Source organism: Gouania willdenowi, chromosome 8 (assembly GCF_900634775.1).
Source record: "Gouania willdenowi chromosome 8, fGouWil2.1, whole genome shotgun sequence".
Lineage (NCBI taxonomy): Eukaryota > Metazoa > Chordata > Actinopteri > Blenniiformes > Gobiesocidae > Gouania > Gouania willdenowi.
Window position 1 is genome coordinate 27,118,988 of NC_041051.1, and position 26,185 is coordinate 27,145,172.

Below are 26,185 nucleotides of genomic sequence, written 5' to 3' on the forward strand. Positions count from 1 at the left end.
ACTGCATGCAACCTATCAAATTCCTTTTAGCACACATTAATGAGTTTATGCTCTGCAATTCAGGAAAAGCAGTGTTGCCAACAAGCTGATTTAGAAAATAAATTTAAAAAAAGGCGCTATAAACAGCTAGATGCCGTCACGTGTTGATTAGCATATTTGAGACAATATGGTGTAGTAGGCTTTTAGCATGGGGGTATCAGTTTGTGTAGCTAAAATTACACTATAACCAATTTTTTTGAAAATTATTTGGCATGTATGCAGAGGCTAGGCCATCACCCAGTAAACAGCGCTATTAGTTCAACATGGTACAATCATAGGGGCTTTAGTTTGCTTTTTTAACATGTGCAGCACATTTTTGGCTGTGACTGTTTGCTTACCTTTGGTGTCAGTACCATCAAAAACACAGTTGAGCCGTGTGCTTATTCGTGTATCGCTTTGAGTTGTTAGACATGCAAACTCTACAGGGTCTGGAAAGGCCTGGACAGATCTGTCACGAAAAGCACTAAGTGGTAAACTTGTGAAGAACACTATTTACAACACTAGCGTTAGCAAAAAAAAACTACTTTTCCTAAGAACTCAGAAGCTGGAAGTGGTTAACTAGCCCTCCTTTCCACCATATTTCTCTCTGTGGTTAAAAAAAAAGCAAATTTAAGAGAGAGCGAAATCAGGTTGAGGGCTATTAGTGAGTTATCTTTGTAATAAAATATGCTTCTAGAATGAATTGAGAGGCAAAACTCACAAAAATAGTCTATGTTGGACGGCTTTACTTTGCATGTTATTAAAGGTGCAGAAGAAAAATTCTCCTTCAATAACAAAACTATCCATTTTGAGCATCGTTCAACATTTGCATGAAAGCTTTAGCTAGGATACATGCCAACGTAATAAGATGTTCTTATATTTCCCCTGGTTGGCCAACTCATTTTCATGCATTGTTGTTTAACCTTCTCATATTATTTTAATGCTTAGCACATTTTGGATAATCATCTGTGATTGTGGTGTTTTATAACAGCTATCCTTAGAGGTTTTCATGTATGTAGCTTGGCTGGTCAGTGCTAATGCTACATGCTATCAAATGCTTTCTTCCCTAAGCTTTGTGCCAAACAGAAGTGCCTCGGTTATTAACCCATGCATTTGTTTATCCATAAAAACAGCCAGAATCTCCCAAAGCATTCAAGCTACAGGCAAGTCTTTCTCCTGAATTCTCCAAGAAAATCAAAGTCTGTGGTTCATTCCAATGTTTGTGTGCATTTGCATGCCCACGTCTCTGTAAACCTCCGCCGTTTTCCCTAATGATGCTGACTAATCTAATCCTCATTTGGTCTGAGGTAGGCTTTTTCTTTGTGCTGGCTCAGTCTTTTCACATGATTATTTTAAAATCCAAGCAATGTGCCATTTCAAACGTACTGGATGATAATAAAAACTGTTTTTCATCTAATTTATTGGAACTTTTTGGTTTGTTTTTTTTACTCAGTTTGATAAAGGTAGTATCACCATCCAAGCTCAGCTTCATAGATTCCCCTTGGGGTTCAGCACATCATGATGTTTGTTTCAATGAAGTTATTACCTTGTGTTTTTTCTTCGTGAAAGAGGCCGCTCAGGAAATACCATTGCCCTAAATAGATTTTTGGAGCCCTGTAATGCATAGGTAGGGCGTTCATGACAATGTAACATCCACATGCCAGAGGCCAAAGTCATCATCATATATCTTAACCCTTTCACATTTTCCCGCTTCAGGCATGTTCCCACCATAACCTGACATAACTTTTTGTAGCCTAATCTTCCATCTGGTCCACGTGATCCATGTGTTTCTGTGCATTTTTCCCCCTGTTGGCTTTATTTTAATAAATGCATGTAAATGATATAGATATTTATAATGTTTTTTCTACCAACATGACACTGACCGACCCTAGTTACATTTTCTCTCGCTTGTTTTCCTGAAATAAACTTGGTTTGCTTCACTTCTGCTTCGTATGTCTAGTCGTGTTGTTTTTCCTCCTCTTTAAATCAAGACCTGATGTCCTACGGGCTGACCTCTGAGGTCTGTAAATCTAATAACTACAGAAGCAGAAGGATTTCATCGCAGTTCTGTGGCCTGGAGCTACAAACAGTTGCAGCCTGAGTAAATGAACGTTTAATACGCTGCCTTTCAGTAGCTGAAGGTGAGCTGCTGGAGCCCTCTGCGCCCCCTACCATGCAGGCTGACCTTCTTAAGGCTGCTTTCCCTCTGCATTGCATTACAGCTGCCTCAGAGCACAGTCCAGAGGAATGTAGAGCCAGGGATTGACAGGAGAGGAAAGACATGGTGCAGGGGGAGGTTTGAAGAGGTGAAAAGGGGGAAGAAAGGGTATACCTTACCAGAGGGGAGCAGATTTCTCTCACAATCGGAAAAGACGAATGGGAACGTCATTTACATAGGAATGTACTGGAAGTTTAAGAAAGATAACAAAACGGGGTGGGAACCTCTGGGTACCTCACGATACGATACGATACACGATACAAAGCTCACAATAACGATTATCTCACAATATGACAATACTCCGATTCTCGATATATTGGTCAGAAATCAATCTACGATAACCTGACATGACAAGGAAAAAAAATTAAGCGAAAAAATGTAATTTTTATTTTATATCTCTGAAAGACAATGCATTGAAAAAGTGTCCTATGAACAGTGACACTATTTTAGTGCAACATTTCTGTAAATAAGTGTCAACATACCAATGTAAACGAATAAGTATCTTCAATAGTGCTTTCTGTACACAATAAATAGGGTCTTTCTTACCAGTGACACCATTATAGTAGCAATATTCCAGTAAACAATATATTGGTTCCTTAAACAGTGACAAAATTTCTGTGAAGACCTACCTGCACATTTTAGTGAAATATCGATAATCAATCGTGCGAAAAAATATCGCAATATATATCGAGATATTGTCACACTCCTAAATAAAAAGCATGGTTTGTTGACTTGTTTTTGCTCAAAAACATCTCATGTGTGACGATATTTAGACCCATGCTCAGTGTTCTTGGTTAGTATTCCTTCTAAATTGTATTTTTCCATGTTGTTGCATGAATCGAAAGATGTCCTTTAAAGTCTATAGATATGAACCAATGAATATACTACCATACCATAAAAATTCCTTATTCCTGTACACCCTGGGTAGGGCACCAGTCCATCGCAAGGCTAACACAAATAAACAGACAACAACTCACACACTCCCGTTCACTCCCATGTACATTTTAAGAGTTTTTGATGGTGGGAAGAGATTAGAGAACTGACGTTTTTGTCTGCATTGTGATTTGTTGGCCAAACAACTGCACTCGGCAGGAAGACAGTGTAACTAAACTCAGTCCAGAGAAATTTCGTCATTTTCAAGCAGCATCTCAACTTTATTTTAATCCTTGTTTCCATGATTAGATTAAATTGTGTCTTGTTAGAGATTTGAAGTTTTCTGAGCTCCAGGGAATGTCCCGACCACTCACCAAACCAGGAATTGGGAGGAAGCCTTCATTGCCATAGTGGTTGTAGACGTTTTGAGTGTATAGGTTGCATCTTCCTGACCAAAGGAATGTCCCTGTGGGAAGAACCATCTCACTTTCCGAGTTTGAGTCTTCTGGCATGTAGTGCTGTGGTTAGGTTTGTGGTTTCATGAGTTCACTCTAAATGTTTGGTTGTTTTAGCTCATCAAACTTTTTCGAGTTCACTCGACAGAAATCACATTGCGTTGCAGTTTACTAAAAGAAAGCCAACAAAGACCCGTGAACAGCTGACTGTGTAAAGATACAGTTGATTATCTTGACTACGTTTTTCCTCCGTCTTACAACGAGCTGATTTTTTTTTGCCACGCTCGGATTTGCATGTTTTGGCAGACCCAAAGGAATGTGTTTCAAACCGATACGTTAAAAAAAAAAAAAGTTTAGTTATATACTAGCAGCAGAGTTTTTAGATGTGTGTCAGCCTCTTGGCTCCTTACATCGTTGTTTTCCCTCCACAGGGCGAGCTTGAACGCCAACTTCTCCAAGCAAACCCAATTCTTGAATCTTTTGGCAACGCCAAGACCGTGAAGAATGACAACTCATCTCGTTTTGTGAGTACAACACTTCACATCTGTAGATAGCATCAAAGACCAGAGCAGATTTATTACGGATCAATGTAGATCTTCCACATTGATGGAAAATCAACGTTTTGGTTAATGTAATAATGGCCAAAAAATCCCAAGACTGATGGCTTTTGCATGAGGAATCCACTGGCAAAAGATAAGTAATTCTAGTGGAATTTATAAGATTAAAGTTTACTGAAAAAATATATTGTGTAATATCAAGAGAATAATTCACTCACAGGGAAATACTGGTAGATATGTCAAGATACATGACAAATGTTCTCTAATGCAGGATCCTTAGAGTTCATTAAGAAGCAAGGACATGCAGGTCCAGCTTTGAGACAGGTTGAATTCCTGAGTCTGATAAGCTTCACTTATACATCAGAGACTGAAGAAGCAGAGTGATGCTTTAGCCTGATTATCATCCAACCACAACAATAGACAAACGCGATGATCACACAGATGATCAGTGTTTGGATAGAACGCTAGTGCAACTCAGGCGACTGGATAGACTCCAAATGTGAAGGTTAAACTCGGCGAGGAGACAGACATGCAGCAACTGGGACAAATTAGAGAGGATGTGGTCACACATCAGGGGGGGAGGAAAGAAAACAGTAACACCAAGTGAGAAAATACTCTCACAGAACATAATGGGAATTCTAAAGAAAAGCAAGATATAAACACACAGTCAAACTTTTATTTTACAAAATAAAACTAAATTATTGAACATAATGTCATTGCAATTGTCATTGTAATTGAGTTGCTTTTATGGGTACTTGTATGTTTTTTAGTATATTTCTAAATCAGTAATTTCACTTGTGCTTAAGTATGTTTTAAAAGAAGTAAAGTAGTTCGTTACATTTTTACACCCAATCGTTACTGAGTAAATTGTTGGTTTTTGTTTAAAAATGATCAACGGACAATGTGAAACTCCAAAAAATGAAGTGACCAGACAACAATAAAATGCATCACATTAAAGCTGACTAATCAGATTAAACTTAATGCACCGTGTCAAAACAGCATTGAATGCTGGTTATTTTCTCAATTTTAGAGTTTATAAATGTAGCTATACTTGGAGCCTGAAACTTTTTTAAAAATTGGAATTGAATTCATTGGTGTTATTTTATTTTTTAAAAAAAATACAGATGCCTTTGTAGAAAATAAAATAATTTCCAATTGTGGTAGATTTGATCTCTTCCTTTTTAAGTTTATACATGAGATGTTTACTGTATGTAAGGGAACCGTGGCAAGATTTGTTATCAAAAAAATTCATTTTCTACTAATGAAATTAAATTATTTTTGTTCCAAACAAAATATGTTTGTGAGCAAACGTAATTAATTAAAAAAATTGGTCCACTTTGCAAATATCATTTAAAGATATTATAAACAGCTTAGGCCCCAAAACTGAGCCTTGTGGAATTCCACAAAATAATATTCTACAAACATACTTTCTTAACTATCTAGTTTATTTTTATTTTCATGATTAGATACAATGCAAGAGCCGGATTTTCACACAATGGTTCAGACATGACGTTAGTGAGTTCAAAATATTCTGCTAATGATAAATATTCCAAGATAAGCTTTATTTATATACAGAGAGCATGCAAATACAATGTGGTGGGTGGATTTGGTCCATCCGGTTTTATGTAATATCTCATTATGCTACATTTCTTATTGTGAGGCGACCACGAGGCTGAGATGAACCGCCCAGCCTGCGTAAATCACTGGGAGAGGAGAGTGGGTGAACACACACACCAGCATACAAATGGTGTCCAATGTTCACACACATCCACTGTGAGGAAACCACAGACATGCCTTAGATTCCTTCTGATCTGGTAACCTGGCACATCTCCTCGCTGCACTTCTGTCGTCTGTGAGAAACCACAAGGTGGTACTTAAAGCGCAGCTGTGGCCCAAGGCGGGAAAAAATAGATGACAGCTGCGCACGCACACAGTAGGCTGTGTAATTAACAAAATAAAATGTATTGTGTGTTTCAGGGGAAGTTCATCAGGATCAACTTTGATGTGACAGGATACATCGTCGGGGCCAACATTGAAACCTGTATCCTCGTTACCATGACAACCCAACTAGTGTATTTTATCTATTTCGATTTTCTTTTTTTTTTTTGCTAGAAATGTCAGAAATGAGAGACTTTTACAGGTGTTTACGTTGAATTTGTGACTTCATAAACCTTCCGTATAACATTAAAGTACGATGGATGTTTTTGTTTATTACTAAACATCTACGGTTGCACTGGCTCTGCAGCCCTTAACATTGTCTCCCAGATCTTCTGGAGAAGTCGAGGGCCATTAGACAGGCCAAAGATGAGCGAACCTTTCACATTTTCTACCGCCTGCTGGCTGGAGCCGGGGAGCATCTTCGAAGTATGACTTTAACCTCTGGAACAAAGTGTTTAAACAATGACAGCAAAATTATCACTTCAGCCACTCGGCTTCTAGCAAGAAACTGGAAGAGCTTTATTTAAACTAAGAAGATAAATGAGAGGATTGTCTCCTGTCTTGGACATGCTTAAACGCTTTACTAGTACAATTACACTTCACCTCAATAGCACACACATTACTGATGTAACAAGTACAATAAAATGTATATTTTATGTTCCTACTTTTTAAACCAGTTATCAATGGATCTACTTTGATTGAAGTGTAACTAAACCCCTGCTTCTCCTGACCTGCCACTAGGAGGGAAATTCAAAAATATGCCTTGATTATAGGCGGGGCTCCTGGAGCAGTTAAGACACGCCCAGACTATACTATACATTTTGTATCTAGGAAAAAGCTCAACCAGGGACAGGAGTTGAGAATTAGCAATAGCTATACACTCTGCATGCATCGCATCAGTTGCATCTTTTTGCTGTAACTATGTCTGACTGCATTGTCCCTGTCAAATAAATAAATAAATACAAATAAATAGAGGGTTTTCCCGGGGCAAACCAGAAGTTTCCATATTGGAGGTACTCAGCAGGTAAACAAAGCAGATCCAGAACGTCGAACGAAAGGAAATGGTGAATTATTGACGTGTTTTTGGCTGTACAATAGGTCAGAACGTGAAAAACATTTGGAGTTTTATAGACTGCCAAAAGTTATAACAAATCAGGGAGAACAGTGTCCAAAGTTATCAGAGGAAAGGAGGAGCATGTGGTTAGCGAAGCTAAACCAGGACCTACGAGGCAAAAATCTGGACATCTGAATTTGTTCGCCCCATTTCTTGTCAGGTAAGTGAATTGTTGATAGCAGTGGCTCTTAACTAATTTTCTGGTGTAATGATAAAAAAAAAATATCTAAATGAGGACCCAGATTGGGTTAGGGTTAAAACCAATAAACCATAGCTTCTTTTTTTTTTGTGGAACTTTTCTGTAGTTTCGGACATTTATCCATTGCAGTGATTACCTTCGGGTGCCTCCAATATGGCCGCGCATCTGGGTTAATGCCCAGAACATGACGTAGGTGAAAACCCTCTATAAAATCTCCAATGACCAATGTATGTTATGTTAACTAGCTACTCATTACTCAATGTACCTCTATTCACTGTTCTCTCAGTCTACTCACCACAGATTGTAGCGCCCACAGGTGTTGGTTTTTATAAAAGGGGCGGGGCTAACAGTGCTTTTTTGTGAAGCAAGATGGTCCCAAAACGTCACATGATCTTGTTCTCAGCCAATAGCAAAAAATCAATTGCAATAGCCAGGTTTCATCCCATAGAGGGCAGCCACTCTGACATTTTACAACTAAATATACCAAATTGAAATTGAATAATCAGCAGAAGAAAGTGGTTTTGGGATTTAGTTGCTATTTAAATGCTTTACTAGTGCAATTACACTTCACCTTAAAAGCACACACAACTGATATTTTATGTCGCTAATAATTTAAACCAGTTATGGATCTACTTTGATTGAAGTGACTTAAGTATGGTATATGCGGAAAGTAATGTTCCTCTGGAAAATGAAGTTTCAGGCAGCGTTGGCGTTTAAAAGGAGTTAAATATAATGAAAGTGTTTTAAAAATCTTTCTTCAGCGGACCTGCTCCTCGAAGGCTTCAACAACTACCGTTTCCTGTCCAATGGCAACATTCCCATCCCTGGCCAGCAGGACAAGGACAATTTCCAGGAGACCATGGATGCCATGCACATCATGAGCTTCTCCCATGACGAGATCATCTGTGAGGAACACTTCCAGATGTTTCCTTAACAGCGAATCTCCTTTTTGTGTTCCTCTCATTATAGAACTGACCTTTCTGCTGAATTTTCTCCCTGTAAATGTTTCTCTTGTTCCTTTTCCTGCCAGGCATGTTGAAGGTGGTTTCTGCAGTGCTTCAGTTTGGCAACATCATCTTCAAAAAGGAGAGGAACACAGATCAAGCATCCATGCCTGAGAACACAGGTGAATAAGAAACGTTGTGGTAAAAATGTCCACATTTATGTGGTTCATAAATTACACATGGGTCTTTGTCCTCCAGTGGCACAGAAGCTCTGTCACCTGCTTGGAATGAACGTGATGGAGTTCACTCGAGCGATCCTCACACCGAGGATCAAAGTGGGACGAGATTACGTCCAGAAGGCTCAGACCAAAGAGCAGGTAGGACGCTCCTCAACTATGTTCACTACGTGAGCACGAGCCGAAAAGATCAAGCAGCTTCACACAGCTCTGTGCAATTATCAGTACGTTGTAATTATGATTAAAATGATTTGATTTTGTTGTAATACCATCAGAATTTAGTTTGAGTTTGTCATATATCGATTGATATCTACCTTTATTTTTTATTTTTTACTTTAGTCTGGCCTTTTTTTTAATTAATTTTGCTAATTGCATTTTATTTTTAATATACTTTAATATAGTTTGATACAATATACAGTATATTACAAATATTAATTCTACCTTAATTTTATTATATTTTATTATAGAGTTTGTCTTTACATTTCCTATATTTATTTTATTGATTTATACTAATATAAGGATATGTAATATGTATTCATCTCCAAATCTTCTCAGCTATTTTATTTATTTTTTTGTTATCAAAATGTATAATTTATTCATGTGTCTTATGTTATAATTCCCACAAATAATTATGTTGTAATTATTTTATAATTATAATAAAAAAAAATTATATACAATTTTTTTGTGTTTTCATCTCTAATATTTGAATGTTTGGTAACACCTTACATTACGCTGCCATTATTTGTCATTAGCATTAATAAGGTGCCATGAAGGCTGTCATAAGTGTTGTTTGCTTAATTATGACACTTTTTGCTAAATTATGACACCTTTGGAGCTATGTTAGCATTTTTTGGGTTCAATGGAGGGATCTAGTGGGGTTAGCTTACCCGTGACATTTAACGTTTAAATTTAACATTTAGATTTAGATTTTACATTTATATTTAACATTTAGATTTACCATTTAGCATTTACATTTAACAGTTAACATTTAGATATACCATATAGCTATAACATTTAGATTTAATATTTAACATTTAGATTTAACATTAGCAGTTTCGTCAAAAGTAACAAAAAAACTAACAACATTTGTTGCTAAATGATGCAAAAAGTTGCTGTTTATTTTAGCATGTGAGACTTTACAATCGGCGCAGGTGTCATGTCATAATAATGAAGGTGTAATGTCAGCTTTCTGTATAAAACTTCAAGTAAGGTGTTATTGAATGTTTTTTCTCATAGATGTGAGGAGGTCAGACGCAGCATTTTTTTTCAGGGGTCATCCTGACAGTAGCTGTTACTCACACTTTAGATTTACGCCATTGTAGCCTACTTGTGTCCCTCTGAGCTGTGAGTATAAAAGCCTCCTTCATGTTTGGCCTCAGGCTGACTTTGCTGTTGAAGCTCTGGCTAAGGCGACATACGAGCGGCTGTTCCGTTGGCTGGTTCACCGCATCAACAAAGCGCTGGACAGAACCAAACGACAGGGGGCGTCGTTCATCGGCATCCTGGACATCGCTGGGTTTGAGATCTTTGAGGTATTAAATCTAAAGAATTAAACAATAGAAACTTTAAAATTCCACATGCGCTGATTAGCTCTTGTTTCCTCTTTCAGCTGAACTCCTTTGAGCAGTTGTGCATCAACTACACCAACGAGAAGCTGCAGCAGCTCTTCAACCACACCATGTTCATCCTGGAGCAGGAGGAGTACCAGAGGGAGGGCATCGAGTGGAGCTTCATCGACTTCGGCCTCGACCTGCAGCCCTGCATCGACCTCATCGAGAGGCCGGTGAGTGTTCCCTACGTCTGCATGTGGATTCACAGTGAGTTTAAAAACGTGCTCTTTTCAGAACAATCCTCCTGGTATTCTGGCACTGCTGGACGAGGAGTGCTGGTTTCCCAAAGCCACAGACAAGACGTTTGTGGACAAGGTTCTGCAGGAGCAAGGCACTCACACAAAGTTTCAGAAACCACGTCAACTCAAGGACAAAGCCGACTTCTGCATCATCCACTACGCTGGGAGGGTACGTCTTACACACACATGGGCTTTTATCACACACGAAACTGTATTGTTTGAGTCATTTTATATGTTTTTGTTGTCAGTTTGTGAATTTCTTTTAGTCATTTCATGTGTTTTTGTTATAATTTTCTTATTTTTGTATGTTGTTGTGTTTTTGTTGTCATTTTGTGTTTTTTGAGTAATCTTTTTTTTATTATTGACTTGTCTGCATACATGAAGTGCAATCTTTTTACAAAAGCAATGCATGTTTTGTTATTGCAATTAAATTAATGAATTTATTATATTGCATAATTGTGACCTTCACCAGCCCTCCTTAAGAAAGGGTAAGAATGAAGCACTTTATTAAAATCACAGTGTAAAAAGAGAGGGCAGTGTTACACCTAGGTGAGGGGGAAGGGAACAGGGAAGAGGGAGTCAGGGTAGGATTTTTTTTTTTTTTTTTTTTTTCAATAATCTAATTTTATGTTTTTGTTGTCATTTTGTGTATTTCTGTTGTCATTTTTTGTAATTTGGTTGTCATTTTGTTTGTTTTTATCATTCAATATTTTTGTTGTCCCATGTTTTTGTCATTTTGTAAATTATTCTTTCACTTTGTTCATTTTGTGTGTTTTTTGGAGTAATTTTTGTGTATTTTTTTGAGTCAATTTGCACATCTATTTTGAGGGCCGCAGGTGGCCCACGAGTCGCCTATGTCTGTTTTATATATTATATTATTATATTACATATTACATATATGTTAGCTTATTAGACTCAGATTATTATTTATGGAAGTCCGTCTCGAGGCTTTCACTCCACCTACTATTGTAAAAAGAAAAGAAGTGTCGCTATAAAAACAATCATGCATTGCCCCCAAATTGAATTCTGCACACATTCCTTGTACAAAAGCTTTGTTTCTGGCTTGCATTTCCTTCGTCGCCTCCACTGGCGTCGTTAAGCAGCTCATTGCATGAAAACAACGACTCAGTTGTCGGTCTGCTCCTGCAGGAAACACACATCTGGTTCCTATTGGTGCAAATCTTTGATTCTGTGAGGTTTTTCACGTAACGGGAGGTTTACAACTTTCACCTCTTTGCGGTGAGCTGCCATCTGCGTGGAGCAAAGCTTCAGCTGCCACATTCCTGAGAAGCAGTTTGTCAGCTGTAGCACGGCGATAGATTGATTACCATCAAAGAAGTGCTGTAATGATGGTCAATCGCACGCATGCAAGGCTTCAACTTCTGTGTTTTTTATTTTGAAAAACAGTGTTTTTCAATGGGGGTACGCGATGGCACTACAGGGGGTACTTGAGAGAGAGGGAAATTAACAAATGAAATAATTAAAAATATGGGGTTTTTATAATGTTTATTTTTAGTTAAAAATTATAATCATACTAGTTTTTACCAGTTACTCACAGAACGACAACAAAAACAGACAAAATAAAATAAAAATATACTGAATAATAAAAGGAACAGACAAGCAAGAACAAAATACACAAAATCACTAAATGAGAGAAAAATACAAAAGATCACTACAAAATACACAAAAATAACAGAGAAACATACAAAACGACACCAAAAACACACACTGAGAGAGAATAATTTAAATAATGCCAACGACACACAAAAACCACAACTAAAAAACACAAAATTAGAGAAAAATATACTGAATAATAAAAAGAACAGACAAACAACCACAAAATACACAAAATGACACAAAACAACACACAAAATGATGATAAAAAAATGATCTTATTGTCAGAAATGTTCAGTCTTGGTCCCACATCAGGAGGGAGATGATCGTAAATGATTAAAAAAAAACTATAGAAATAAATCTATTTGGGAGACACTAAACATTGTTTCATTCATTTATTTACAAAATTAGATTCTTTAAAATGTGTATCACTTATTCATTCCATTATTATGCTCTTTTTTATAGTATTCTGAGCAAACTGTTGTCGTCGGACAAAGGGGGTACTTGGATTCAAAAGTAAGAGAAAGGGGGTACTTGAGCCAAAAAAAGTTTAAGGACTACTGATCTAAAACAATCTTTATATATAAATAGTTAATGTTAATGCCTTTCTGCTTTTTCATTGGCTTTAAGTTGCAGTAGATCCATCTTTAGACGCGACATGTATCAGTGATTCCATGGCTGCTCATCAATAACCCTGTTGCTGTTTAACTGCTTTTCCTTCTCCGCACCACTTTTGAATCATACTTGGCATCGCAGACTAGAAGCGCTCCAGGATATCTGCAGTTTGGACGAAACTCTGACCCTGTCGTCCATCCATCAAACACTTGGCCCTGACCAAAACTGACTGAGGGCTGCTCACTACATTCTCACTTCTGCTGCATAACTGAGGACAAAAGTTCATTTGCAGCCTGCTATATTCCACTTGCTAAGAAGCAGCATTATGCAGAGATATTAAATGTTCAACCTCATCTATATTTAGTGTTAGTGTGTTAACGCTATGATTGATCAAGTTTTATCAGTACTTTCACGCAAAACATTTACAGACATATGTACAAAAGGACAACAAAAATACACAGGATGACTACAAATATAGACAAAATTAAGAGAAGAGTATACAAAACGATCACAAAAATATACAAAACGATCACAAAAATATACAAAATGACTCCAAACAGACAAAAAAACAACAAAAAACATAAAATGAGAGAAAAAAAACACAATATGTGATGGCTGTGTGTGATTATCTTATTATTTTGTATTTATTTTGTTATTTTTGTTATAGTGCTTTTATGATCGTGCACTGATGGGAGGGAGTTTTAATTTAGTTGTTAATGTTTTACAATGACAATAAAAATATTCTATTCTACAAAATCACTCCAAACACACACAAATCAACAATAAATATACACAAAATGACAACAAAAATACACAAAAGCACAACAAAAATAATAGTTCACTCCTGTATTAATGCTCGGGTTATTTATTATTCTGCTCTGAATGTTGATATTTAATGTAGCTCTTGGATCAATCACTTTTTTGTGGCCCCCGCTGTAATAAAAGTTGTCCTTATGTTTTCTAGGTACATTTACATATGGTTTTTGAAGAAGCACAGTTTGTAGACTGTAGATTTTAAACTCCATAAATCCTTCAATGTTGTTGTGTAATCCCTGGAGGAGCCCATGATGTTTGGAATAAGGCTCTGTGGGAGCCTTTACCATGACTTCCACAACATCTTGTTCTGAGATAAACTCAGACACTTTCCTAATATTATAATATGAATTAGTATATTTTCGTATGTTTAGTAAACCTGATGAAAATCCGTCTGCAGGATTGCAACTCCAAGCTCCGCCCACTATTGTAAAATCCTCATGTAAACATTTTCAGCCCTGCATAATAGAAAAAGTGGTTTAAATGCCATAAACAAAGCTTTAATTTGTGCATCACTGTAAATGTGAGCCCAGTGAAAACCTCCTTTATTCTGCTCTATTGAAACAGACAGGACTAGATGTTAGCGATCACAAACAAATTAAAGATCTGAGATTATGATAAATATTCAGCAGCCGAGATTGAAGTTTTCTCTGTAAATTCTCTATGACAAGGAAGAAACTGAAGATGACGAAGCCCAAACAGTGTGAGTTTGCTTTTCCAGGGTTCATATTGAACCCATCTGCAGCCTGAACATTCCTCAGCTCAGGTTGCCAACTGTGTCAATGACTCGCATTGTTCTGTTCTCCTTCAACACTCCTCATCGTCCATCAGAAAAACATACACAAGCCTCCATTCCTCCCCGTGCTGCCAGTTACCATCAGGCCTTTTTTTTCTCCTTTGTGGTGTGTGAGCACCAGATGTTGTCAATGTTTCCTAACAGCTGGGATTCTCGTTGTTTGAAACCCTTTGGATTGGGTGAACGTATCACTTTGTGCAGTTACATGGACGATGGAATTCTTCGCGAGTTAAAGATGATCAGATTATCCAATTTCTATAACAGCTTATGAGAACAGAGTCTGACAAACATGAACTAACTAGAATATTTGCATTTGCTGAAGAAAATGCAAGTGAGGATGCAGGATCCGGCCCATGTCGCACTGCATTGGCTTAGCATTAACATTAGCATTAGCTAGCATTAGCATAAGCGTTAGCATTAGCAAGCATTAGCATTAGCTAGCATTAGCATGAGCTATCATTAGCACTAGATTGTATTAGCATTACTTAGCATTAGCTAACATTAGCATTAACTAGCATTAGAATTATTATTAGCTAGCATTAGTATTAATGTTAGCAATAGCTAGCATTAGCATAGCATTAACATTCCATTAGCCTAACATTAGCATTAACTTAGCAGAAGCATTACGCTAGCATTAGCATCAGCCTAGCATTATCATTAAACTAGCAGTGTCATTAACCTTGCATTAGCACTAACCTAGCATTAGCCTAGCAATAGCATTAACTTAGCAATAGCTGAATATTATCAATGGGTTGAAAAGGTTGAAAAAAGTTGAAATTGGACGAACGGTGTAGGAGGAGTTAGCAACAACAGAAGAAAAAAAATGGATAACAAAACTTAAATCCAATGTTGTGCAGTTTCTCAGTCCTAGTCAATAAAAATACATTTTTTTGGCATTTTATTTTCAATTTACTGTCATATATAAGTGTAATCTTTTTTGACAAACCAGGGAAACACAGAGATGCATTTGCTCTGCTAAACACATCTCATCTCTTTGTCCAAGGTGGACTATAAAGCAGACGAATGGCTCATGAAAAACATGGATCCCCTGAATGACAACGTTGCCACGTTGCTGCACCAATCCACCGACAAGTTTGTTGCAGAGCTGTGGAAGGACGGTGAGTTTTTAAATCCCTTTAGCAAAGATCATTCATTTCAGATGTTCTAAAAGTGCATCAGTATATTCCATGTTGTGAAAATTTGTCCTGAACTGATCAGTGTAACTGTGTGATAGTTAAGGGTGTAAGAAAAAATCGATTATTGGCGAGATATCGCGATATTTCACACCGCAATTATCGTATTGATCCAAAAGATGTCGTAATCGATTTTTGTAATCATGTTTTTTAACGGAAAAAAAAAAAAGAATTTAAGTACTTAACAGAATCAGAATCTGTTGTAGAAGCAAAAGTTACACTATTTATGACATATAATTTGACAGTTTGATAAACATAACACTAGTTTTGATATTGGTGCTTGAATTACAGTTCGTTACCAATTACTTGTTCACACAAATTTAAATGAAATAAATTGGATTTCATACCATTTTGCATTTGTAAAGTTGAAAATTGTAATTATTGATATCGCGACATATCGTATTGTGACATGCAAATCGCTAATTGTATCATATTGTCAGATTCATGGCAATGCACACCTCTACAGTTAATGTGTTTGGGTCTGTAGTTTAGAAAACCAGCAGCAAACACACAAAAAAAACACTTGTACATTTAGTTTACCCACTTGTTGTGAGGATGGTTTTCGTGGGCAATAAAAATTGTGAAAAAGTGTGCCACCCTTTACGGACATTATATTGGCTCAGTTTTTGGTACCTATGTTCAAAATATCAATAGGAAAAAGGAGAAATGCAATCTGGCAACATTTGGAAAACTTTTTTTTCCATCATTATTAATGTTATTATTATTATAGTTTTAACAACCGTAATGTGCCCCATTTCTGAGCTCATGGTTTTACTTTATGACTCGAAGTGTATGAATGAATTTTACGAGACTTTAAAGGTCACACATCACTTTCCGACTTTATGAAGTCAGACGGCCATAAAACATTAGTTTACCTGTAAATAAGACGCTGTAGTCTTATAAAAACTTTATTTACTAACACATGTTTCCTTCACAGTTTGACATTGTGTGTGTGTGTGTGTGTTCCTTCTGTTCTCTCACACTGTCTCTATGTGTGTGTCCCTGTTAATGAAGACATTCAGACCTCTCAGAGAGCCTCTTTCTATGATAATGTGTCAGGGCTCCATGAGGCTCCAGGTGAACAATAATCACTTCCTTTCCTCCTTCTCTCACCTGCCAGCCCCTCACTGGCTTTGCATGGCTCTGCTTTGGTTGATTTAGCCAAAAACATTTAGACTATAGACCTGTTTCAGGGCTAAACTAGATTCATCATGCAGAACTGCATAAGATTAAGAGATTTATATGTTGGAAGACATTTAATTATGGCGAATGTTAGCAGATACTTTGGCATTTCTTCTTGTTTTTCTGCAAAAAAGTGACACGTGATGGTGATTTTTAAACCAATATCCACAGCGTGCTTCATCTAAAATCACTTAAATGACAACATTGGATCAATCTTTTTCTCCTGCTTAGCCTGATCAAAAGCCAGAAACTAAAGACGGAAGAACTTTGATGAAGTTTCTCATTAGTGTGGCTAAAATATCGACCATAATTGCACTAGAATTGAAGAGATGATGTAATATAATTTGAATTACTTGGTTGTTTTAGTTATTTCTTACCCATAATATCTTTATTTGCAAAATGACAACTAAAATAAATAAAAAATACTTCACATCTCATCTCATCCTCCATTGGCTGCACTTCTTAACAATCCTCCCTTTGGAGATAGATCTATTTTTTAAGGTCATGTAGTCACTTCTGTGCACATGCTGATCTTTTTCATGACTGTCAATCTTGTGAATCCTTTTAAATCCTCAGTGGATCGGATCGTGGGGCTGGACCAGGTTGCGGGAATGAACGAGACGGCGTTCGGTGCCGCCTACAAGACCAAGAAGGGCATGTTTCGCACCGTGGGTCAGCTTTACAAAGAGCAGCTGTCAAAGCTGATGGCCACGCTGAGGAACACCAACCCCAACTTTGTACGCTGCATCATCCCCAACCACGAGAAACGGGTGAGCGAACATAGATGATGATCCAACAGTTGAAGCCTGGCCTGCGTTCCAATAGTCCATCCTATCTCCTTTCCTATCCACTTTTCCTTAACCTTGTGGATGATGTCACAGGGTTAAGGAAAGGTGTAAGGAGACTTCCTAAAGGAGTTAGGGAAAGGCCATCACATTATTTTGAGAATCAGACGCACTTCCACTAGGTGACGTAATAATCCGATGGCACTGAAGGTTAGTGACATCTGCCGTGGTGAAAAAAAACAACAAATTTCAGAAAATGGACTAAAATCACATTTATAACACTTTCCCCTGTGCCTCTAACCGCTGATATAATCTCAAATATCACAAGGTTTGAATTGAAATCAAAGGAAAAGAGGCTCATTGGTAGAGTGGTTTGTCCAATAACCAAAGGGTTGGGGGTTTGAATCCAAGCTCTAGCCAAGTCCCTTTAAATGTTGTTGCTGCAAGGAATTTTGGGTCAGCATTATCTGGTCTCCTTTGGTAAAGGATGCATCAGTGTTTCCTTTCCTAGGCTAAAGGAGGTTATATAGGAAGCATTGAGCCTCCTTTCCTTAGCGTTAAGAGAATTGGAATGCTCCTTAACATAATAATCTGGGGGTTAAGGAAAAGTGGATCGGAAAGGAGCTAGGAGGTACTATTCAAACGAGTCAGTATTGCAATACCAGGTCACGCCACATGGTGGTGCAGGGAGTCATTAATAAAACTGATCTGCAACACCAGCCTAAAGTTTAAAGCTACCTGTGTTTCTTTAATCAAGGCTGGTAAACTGGACCCCCACTTGGTTCTGGACCAGCTGAGGTGTAACGGAGTTCTGGAGGGGATCCGGATCTGCAGACAGGGCTTCCCAAACAGAATTGTCTTCCAGGAGTTCAGACAGAGGTAAAAATGTTTGTGTCTATATTTCATACCTTTGCAGGGTACATCTTGTTTTTAACAAACACCAAGAAAACATACAAACAACCTGTGGTCTTAAATGATTTAGTTAATAGTTTAATAAGTTGCATTCTGTGTTGATTTTATGACACTGCTGAACATTTTTCCTAAATTATCCAATACATATAAAACTTTTACATAAACTTTCACTTCAACGTATACATCAACAAAAGCCCTCAGAGAGCGCAAACCTCCGCCAAGCGCCAAATCTCCTCTATGCCAGATATTGGCAGGTTTCTGAATCAAAGATCTTAATCATGCTACCACACTTTAAAGGCTAACTCATTAATAACCATATAGTAGGTCCAAATATATGGACACACCCATTTTTTTTAGAAAGATGGGATGTAACGAGCAATTCAAACTTGATCTGGATGAAACTCGGTAGGATAATTGAGGAACCAACCTGACATAACTAAAATTTCCAATTTCATTAATAGCCATCTTTTACATTCTGAGAATTATTGAAATGTTGCCATTGATGAGAGATAGAGATAGTTTGATTTTTCAAACTGATCCAGAATAAGCATATTTATCCAGATTCCCATCCAAAATGTAATGGAATCTTCCATTGTGTGTAAGGTTTTGTTTAAAATGTTGCTCTTTTGTCATAATCCTGCTAACAAAACAAAAACAAACAAATTAATAAAATTAATAAACACCAGTGAAAATACAGTATTTCCTCCTTGGCAAGCCATGACGAGCGCATTTCATACATAAGGCATTTACATGTGCTTTACAAAGTTCAACAGAAAACAATAAACGGCAATAAACGGCCCTCGCCTTCGCCGCGCTGCGTTTCCCCGCTGCCTTTGCCATTGCCTTTGCCTTTGCCTATCTCGTAATGCATTTTTGCCGTACTTGGAGGCTCTGGCGCATCAAATTTTTGCTTTTTTAAAATAGGAAATAGCCAGAAATGAGAATATTGAATCTTGTTTGAATTTTTGAGACTCTACATAATGGTTCAGTGGGTGAAAAGTAGGTGAGTTGGTTCTGACACGGGCACGTGTCATTCGCATAGGCTCCGCCCCTTCCCTTGTAGTATGGCCACTATAAGAGCAAGAGGCCTAAAAATCTCAAAAGTGAGACATCTTTACCACATTCTGCAACACTCGTGATCGCTCTGAGGGTTAAGAGAGTGTTACTAGTTTCGGCAAACTTGATAAACATCACCTGTGGTTTCTAACCGGGAACTCTTTCCTTCTTATTGTGGTACAGGTATGAGATCCTCACTCCAAACGCCATCCCCAAAGGTTTCATGGACGGAAAGCAGGCCTGTGAGAGAATGGTGAGGATGATTATATTCATTGTACAATGAAACAGGTTCAAAACTGGAATCACAGCCTCTGTTTTCAGCCCCATCTTCCCGTCGTCTCTTACTCTTTCCCAGATTAAAGCCTTGGAGCTGGATGGAAACCTCTTCCGTATCGGCCAAAGTAAAATCTTCTTCCGGGCTGGAGTCCTCGCCCACCTGGAGGAAGAGAGGGACCTGAAGATCACTGACATCATCATTTACTTCCAGGCCGTCTGTCGGGGATATCTGGCTCGAAAGTGAGGGTTGATTGTTGGCTTCCTGTGTCTGTAGTCACCAGGGTTGGGGTCAATTATAATTGTATTTGCGTAATTGGTAATTAATTACAATTATGACGTAATCATAGTTTCACTGTAGTTGAGTTCAGATAATTGGCATTGTAATTGGAGATGGATGATTGAAGATGTAATTGTGAAATGTGATTGACCCCAACCCTGGTGCTCAGTTGATGACTTTCTGTGGTTGTGATGCTTCAGGGCGTTTGCTAAGAAGCAGCAGCAGCTCAGCGCGCTGAAGGTCCTTCAGAGGAACTGTGCTGCCTACTTGAAGCTCCGTCACTGGCAGTGGTGGAGACTCTTTACAAAGGTCCGTCGTTGCATCTTCGGTCCACTTTAAACATTTTCTGTACTTTTGATTTCAAACCGTTGTAAACGGGCTCCGTCTGCAGGTGAAGCCTCTGCTGCAGGTGACCAGGCAGGAGGAGGAGATGCAGGCTAAGGACGAGGAGCTGGTCAAAGTGAAGGAGAAGCAGATGAAGGTGGAGGGCGAGCTGGTGGAGATGGAGACGAAACACCAACAGGTTGGGCTTGACCTCAGCAACAATCTGCACAAAACAATCCCAACGCTTCATTGGTTCCCAAAGTGGGGTTTGGGTACCCCCAGGGGTACGCAAATTGTCATAGGGGGTACATGAATAAAAGATTAAAATTGGAAACGCGAATATAAATGGACGAGCAGTCAGGACCCTTCATGCATTGCCATAAATTACTCATTAGGTGATGTAAGACTACCCATGGTTACTGATGTAGGAGGCGTGTCAGTCTCATAAAGGCCTCCTACACTATTTTAAGGCTGATGTTAATGTTAAGCTATTGCTAGATTAATTTTAATGCTAGGTTACTGCTATTGCTAGGTTATTGCTTTTGTTAGGTTAATGCTAATGCTCGATTAGTGCTAATGCTATTGCAAGATTAATGCTAATGCTACAGTATTGCTAAAGCTAGGCTAATGTTGTTGCTAGGTTATTGCTATTGTGAGGCTAATGTTAGATTTGTGCTAATGCTAGGCTAACCCTATTGCTAACTTAATGCTAATGCTAGAGCTAGGTTAATGTTAATGTTAGGCCGATGCTATTACTAGGTGAATGTTAGGCTAATGCTAACATTAGGCTAATGCTATTGCTATGCGAATGCTAGTGTTAAGTTAATACTAATGCTATTGCTAGGTTAATGCTAATACTAGTTTAGTGCTAATGTTAGGTTATTGTTAATGCTAATGCTAACTAATGTTAATGCTAATGTTAATGCTAATGTTAATGCTAATGTTAATGCTAATGTTAATGCTAATGTTAGTTAATGCTAGTACATGCTAATGCTAATATCAATGCTAACTAAAGTCAATTCTAGTTAATGCTAATGCTAAGCTAATGCAGTGCAACACTGGCCACCACCTGCATAAGAGAGAGAGTGAAAAATTAATGTAAAAAAGCATTAAAAATATGAAGTTTTGAAATGTTTTTAAAAGTGGTAATCATAACAATGATAAAAATGATCTTAATTAGAATATGAACTGAAAATACAAGAGTCAGCCATGGTCCCACACCAGACGGGAGATGAGCAGAAATGATAAAAATAGAAATAAATTTATTCAGGAGGCACTAAATTTTCACTCTACATATTTACAAAGTTAGATTCTTTAAAATGTGTTACCACTTATTCACTTTTTCATAGTATTGTGAAAGAGAAAGGGGGTTCTTGAGCCCAAAAAGTTTGAGAAACACTGTTCTAGGTGATCCCACATGGGGTCATGACCCCAAGGTTGAAAAACACTGCATTACATTATTATGTGTGCAGCGGTGGAGGGTACATGGCTTTAGGTTAAATGTTTGAAGGTGTACGGGACTGTGAAAAGTAAGAAGTCCCTGTTGTTTGTGTGCAGCTGGTAGAGGAGAAGAACATCCTGGCAGAGCAGCTGCAGGCAGAGACCGAACTGTTCGCAGAGGCTGAGGAGATGAGAGCGAGGCTGGCCTCCAAGAAACAAGAGCTGGAGGAGATCCTGCACGACCTGGAGTCTCGGCTGGAGGAAGAAGAGGAGCGGACTCAAAGCATGCAGAATGAGAAGAAGAAGATGCAGTCCCACATCCAGGTAGGTCGAGCAAATATTCATCATCTTCGTGGGTCGGCGGACGCTGAAAACCGTCCTGTCCTGATACCTGTCGTTGATCTTTTCGGGTCGGTAGGATCTGGAAGAGCAGCTGGATGAGGAAGAAGCTGCTCGACAGAAGCTGCAGCTGGAGAAAGTCACGGCTGAAGCTAAAATTAAGAAGTATGAGGAGGACATTCTGCTACTGGAGGACCAGAACTCCAAGTTTCACAAGGTGAGGCTCTGAGGAACATCTCTGAAGTCTGATATCTAAGTAGCTGACTGATGTTTTATATGTTCCTCTGAAATGAAGATAACATTGAAAAGCTGTATCACATTGAAAAGTATGAGTATAACAATAGCAGGGGTTAAATTATGGAACTGCCTAAAGGATGAAATAAAACAAAGCACCAGCATAAACCAGTTTAAAAAGCGTTTTAAAACATATATCCAGAGGTGAAAGTAAGGGATTACAAGCACACACTTTACTGATATTGAGTTGCTTTTATGGGCTTTTATTGTACATTTCTAAATCAGTAATTTTACTTGTACTTAAGTACATTTTAAAAGAAATAAAGTAATTCATTACATCTCTACAACCAACCATTACTAAGTGAGTTTTTGTTTTGTAAAACTACAAAAAAAAAAGAAATGAAATCAAATGCATCACATCATAGCCGACCAATCGGATTAAACGTCGACCAATCAGATTAAACATAATGCACGGCACCAAAGCAGCATTGAATGGAGGTTATTTTCTCAGTTTTAGAGTTCATAAATGTATCTATACTTAGAGTCAGGGAATTTTTTTTTTTAAATCATTGGTGTTATTTTATTTAAATAGAATTGTACATTTTGACAAACCTTTTAATTTATACAAATGCTTTTGTGGAAAATAAATTAAGTTTCAACTGTGCAAGATTTGGTCTCTTTATCCATGAGATGTTTACTGTATGCAAAGGAACCGTGGCAAGATTTATCACCAAAAATAAACATATAGGGTGAAAGTAACTGGTGACCTTTGCTTTGACTACTATTTAATTGAGCTACTTTTTACTTGAACTTGAGTATTTTATGTATGACTTACTCGTATAAGTAGCAGTACTTCTACTTGAGTAGAATATATCAATACTCTTTACACCTCTGCATAAATCATTAGTAAGTATAAGAAACTAAAATAACAATTTTACCTCGTCTATACTATGTGTATGATGGTATAGAATATACGAATAAAGGGTATATATTTGTGATGGAGAATAGTGTTAATTTATATATTGCCAAACTAATATTAATTAATGAAATCTGTGTCATAGATATGAAATAGTATACTATTAATATTATGTACATTCATATGTACTGTATGTGTGTATATGTGTACGTATGTATGTTTGATGTGCATATGTAAACTATATATATAAAACTTGTGCAGAATATATATTGAATGTGTATTTGTTTTTGTGAGGTGGTAGGTATGTACAGCATAAGCTTTGCTTCAACCTACATTTCAGCTGAAGAATTAAAATAAAATTGAGCAGTTAAACTTCCAGTCACACAGTTTGTTATATTGATCTTGTTTCATCCAGGAAAAGAAGCTGATGGAGGACAGAATCAACGAGGTGACCACAATGTTAGCAGAAGAAGAGGAAAAGGCCAAAAACTTGGGCAAGACCAAGAACAAGCAGGAGATGATGATGGTCGACCTGGAGGGTAAAGAACCAGAAACAAATGATTCACAAACATGTGAAACGTGTGTTCTTTATCGCGGGGGTGGGGTCTGTTCTGCTGCAGAGCGGTTAAAGAAGGAGGAAAAGACCCGTCAGGAGCTGGAGAAGGCTAAGAGGAAGCTGGATGCAGAGATATCCGACTTCCAGGAGCAGATTACGGAGCTGCACAGCCAGACGGAAGAGATGAAGATTCAGCTGAGCAAGAAGGAGGAGGAGCAGCAGGTGATGCAGGCGAGGTGAGATGAGATTCAGCTGCACCATCTAATGTTGTTACAGCATTAGTACATTATAAATACATGAAAACTGTTTTAATACTGCTTTGTTTTCCATCATTCTTCAGTTATTAATTGATTTAATTTTTATTTTGAACATGAACACAACAGCAGTGTATCTCACAATGAGGAAATAATAATAATAATAGTAATAATAATAATAACAGTAATAAAAAATGGAAATAAATCAAACAAGGCAAAGAGAGAACAAATGGTACAGAAATCCTACTCATGAAACCTATACATGTTCGAAAATGAGTAGAAGGAAGTATATACTAATATGATCCTACCCCTTGTAATATCTAGTACAATATGTATAATCTTCTTATAATATACACCTATTTACATTATAAATATACATATATATACACATAATTCATTGATATATATTTATATAATTATACAGATTGTCCACACAAGTATATACACACCTATTTACAATTTTATCCCTTTAACACTTCGCTTCAAGAAAATAAACTTTATGTATTTGTTTAAATTGCTTTAAATTCAGACATTTTTTTATTTCAACACACAAACTGTTCCACAACCTAGTACCGCTTACTGACACACAAAAGCTTTTTTTTTTTTGTTCATTAAGAATTATGAATATATTTTTAGAAAACGTGTTAATTATGACTTATTATGTTGCAAAACAAAGGCAATCAAAACTTTAAAACCACCTCTGCTGCCACCTAGTGGAGTTTCATCATAACAGCAGCTTACATGTACCAAAAACAGGTCAAAACTACTCATGATGAGAAATGAAATAACTACATTAGAAGTGAAAATCATATTAAATTATTAACATGAAATAAATCTTATGGAAACAGTCAGGACTTTATCCTCTACTGCATATGTGTCAAACTTATGTTCCTCTGAAATGAAGATAACATTGGCCCAGGGGCCAAATCCAGTCCTTTTGAGCATCTACTTTGGTTCGCAGTAGAAGGAAAAAAAATTACAGAGTAAATATGAATCATTGTGTGAATTACAGAGTAATTTAGTTAGATTAGATTTATCAGCCCCTCTAAATACACACAAATACAAAATTATACAGTAAATGTCCCATGATTATATCACATGATGGCAGTCATTTTTAAGCTCAAATGAAAATTTTCAAAGTTCTGCAAATTTCCTCAAATTATTCTACTAAATATCAAGGAAATGTAAGTTAATTTAATTTTAAGGTAACTTATACTCTGTGTAATAAACTTTATTTGTAATTTATACCTGGAAAATGAAAACTAGGCCACATTAATGTTGAAATTGCTTTTTTCCTCCTAAAATCTGTTGCCCACTTGAGATCAAACTGGTCTGTATTTGGCCCCTGAACTAAAATGAGTTTGCTCTACTGTGTCAAACTCAAACAGGCATATCACAGTCCCTCCAAATTCATAAACTCAATTAAACTTTACAATATTTTCCCGTGCTTATATCACACAACTGTACTACAGTCATTTTTTTATTGCAGATTGTCGCAAGAGTTATACGCATTTTCACAGAATCAAGATTCTGGGATTGATATCTGTCATTAATCACTTGGATATTGTCGGTGCATGACATAATGTATATATCATATCAGTGTTTCTCAAATGGTTGTACGCTATGGCACTACAAGAGGTACTTAAGAGAGAGAGAGTGAAAAATGAACCAAAGAAAGCATTAAAAATATGGGGTTTTTAAAATGTTTATTTTTAGATAAAATTATCATCTATCTATAAAAGCAAGGAACGTCTGTGTGCGTGTGTGTGTTTGTGGAGCAAATATCTCCCAGGCGCGGTATCTGATCAACCTGAAACTTTGTCAACAGCTTGCGCATACCCTGAGTGTGTGCATCCGTAAGTTTGGAGTCATTTGGTCATTCCAAAACCTATTTAAAACCTATTTGAAATGACCAATCCAGACTGTGGAACTTCTGTCAAACATTGTTTTAGAACACTGATGATGTCAACAACAGGGACCTCATCATCTACACACACAGTAATGCTAATGCTAAGCTAATGCAGTGCGACGCTGTCTGTCTGCACACGGTAACTTGAAAAGTTATGAAAGGATTTTGATTAAATTTTCAGGAAATGTTGATAATGGGTCAAGATACAGCTGAATACATGTTGGTGATGTTCTGGCTTCCAAAAGAAAATATATAGATATATATATATATCCCTTTCATTTTCCCATCCACAC

The 26,185-nt window shown here is 37.3% G+C and overlaps 1 protein-coding gene across 4 annotated transcripts in view; it reads left to right on the top strand.

The window, feature by feature from the left end:
• LOC114468457 (myosin-10) overlaps window positions 1–26,185 on the top strand; it is an 86,047-nt gene that overhangs the window by 45,462 nt on the left and 14,400 nt on the right. For 2 of the 4 annotated variants that reach the window (XM_028455369.1, XM_028455370.1), the window contains exons 6-26: window positions 1,152–1,181; window positions 3,996–4,088; window positions 6,099–6,162; window positions 6,387–6,485; window positions 8,134–8,277; window positions 8,403–8,498; window positions 8,575–8,693; window positions 9,932–10,084; window positions 10,162–10,335; window positions 10,397–10,570; window positions 15,243–15,357; window positions 17,191–17,384; window positions 18,157–18,278; window positions 19,551–19,620; window positions 19,723–19,883; window positions 20,121–20,229; window positions 20,312–20,443; window positions 21,802–22,008; window positions 22,103–22,240; window positions 23,589–23,712; window positions 23,794–23,965. In XM_028455369.1, the coding sequence (XP_028311170.1) occupies window positions 1,152–1,181; window positions 3,996–4,088; window positions 6,099–6,162; window positions 6,387–6,485; window positions 8,134–8,277; window positions 8,403–8,498; window positions 8,575–8,693; window positions 9,932–10,084; window positions 10,162–10,335; window positions 10,397–10,570; window positions 15,243–15,357; window positions 17,191–17,384; window positions 18,157–18,278; window positions 19,551–19,620; window positions 19,723–19,883; window positions 20,121–20,229; window positions 20,312–20,443; window positions 21,802–22,008; window positions 22,103–22,240; window positions 23,589–23,712; window positions 23,794–23,965 (2,690 nt within the window). Of the gene's footprint in view, window positions 1–1,151; window positions 1,182–3,995; window positions 4,089–6,098; window positions 6,163–6,386; window positions 6,486–8,133; window positions 8,278–8,402; window positions 8,499–8,574; window positions 8,694–9,931; window positions 10,085–10,161; window positions 10,336–10,396; window positions 10,571–15,242; window positions 15,358–16,446; window positions 16,510–17,190; window positions 17,385–18,156; window positions 18,279–19,550; window positions 19,621–19,722; window positions 19,884–20,120; window positions 20,230–20,311; window positions 20,444–21,801; window positions 22,009–22,102; window positions 22,241–23,588; window positions 23,713–23,793; window positions 23,966–26,185 lie in introns of all 4 variants that reach the window. The other 2 variants (XM_028455372.1, XM_028455371.1) reach the window with 2 other exon arrangements.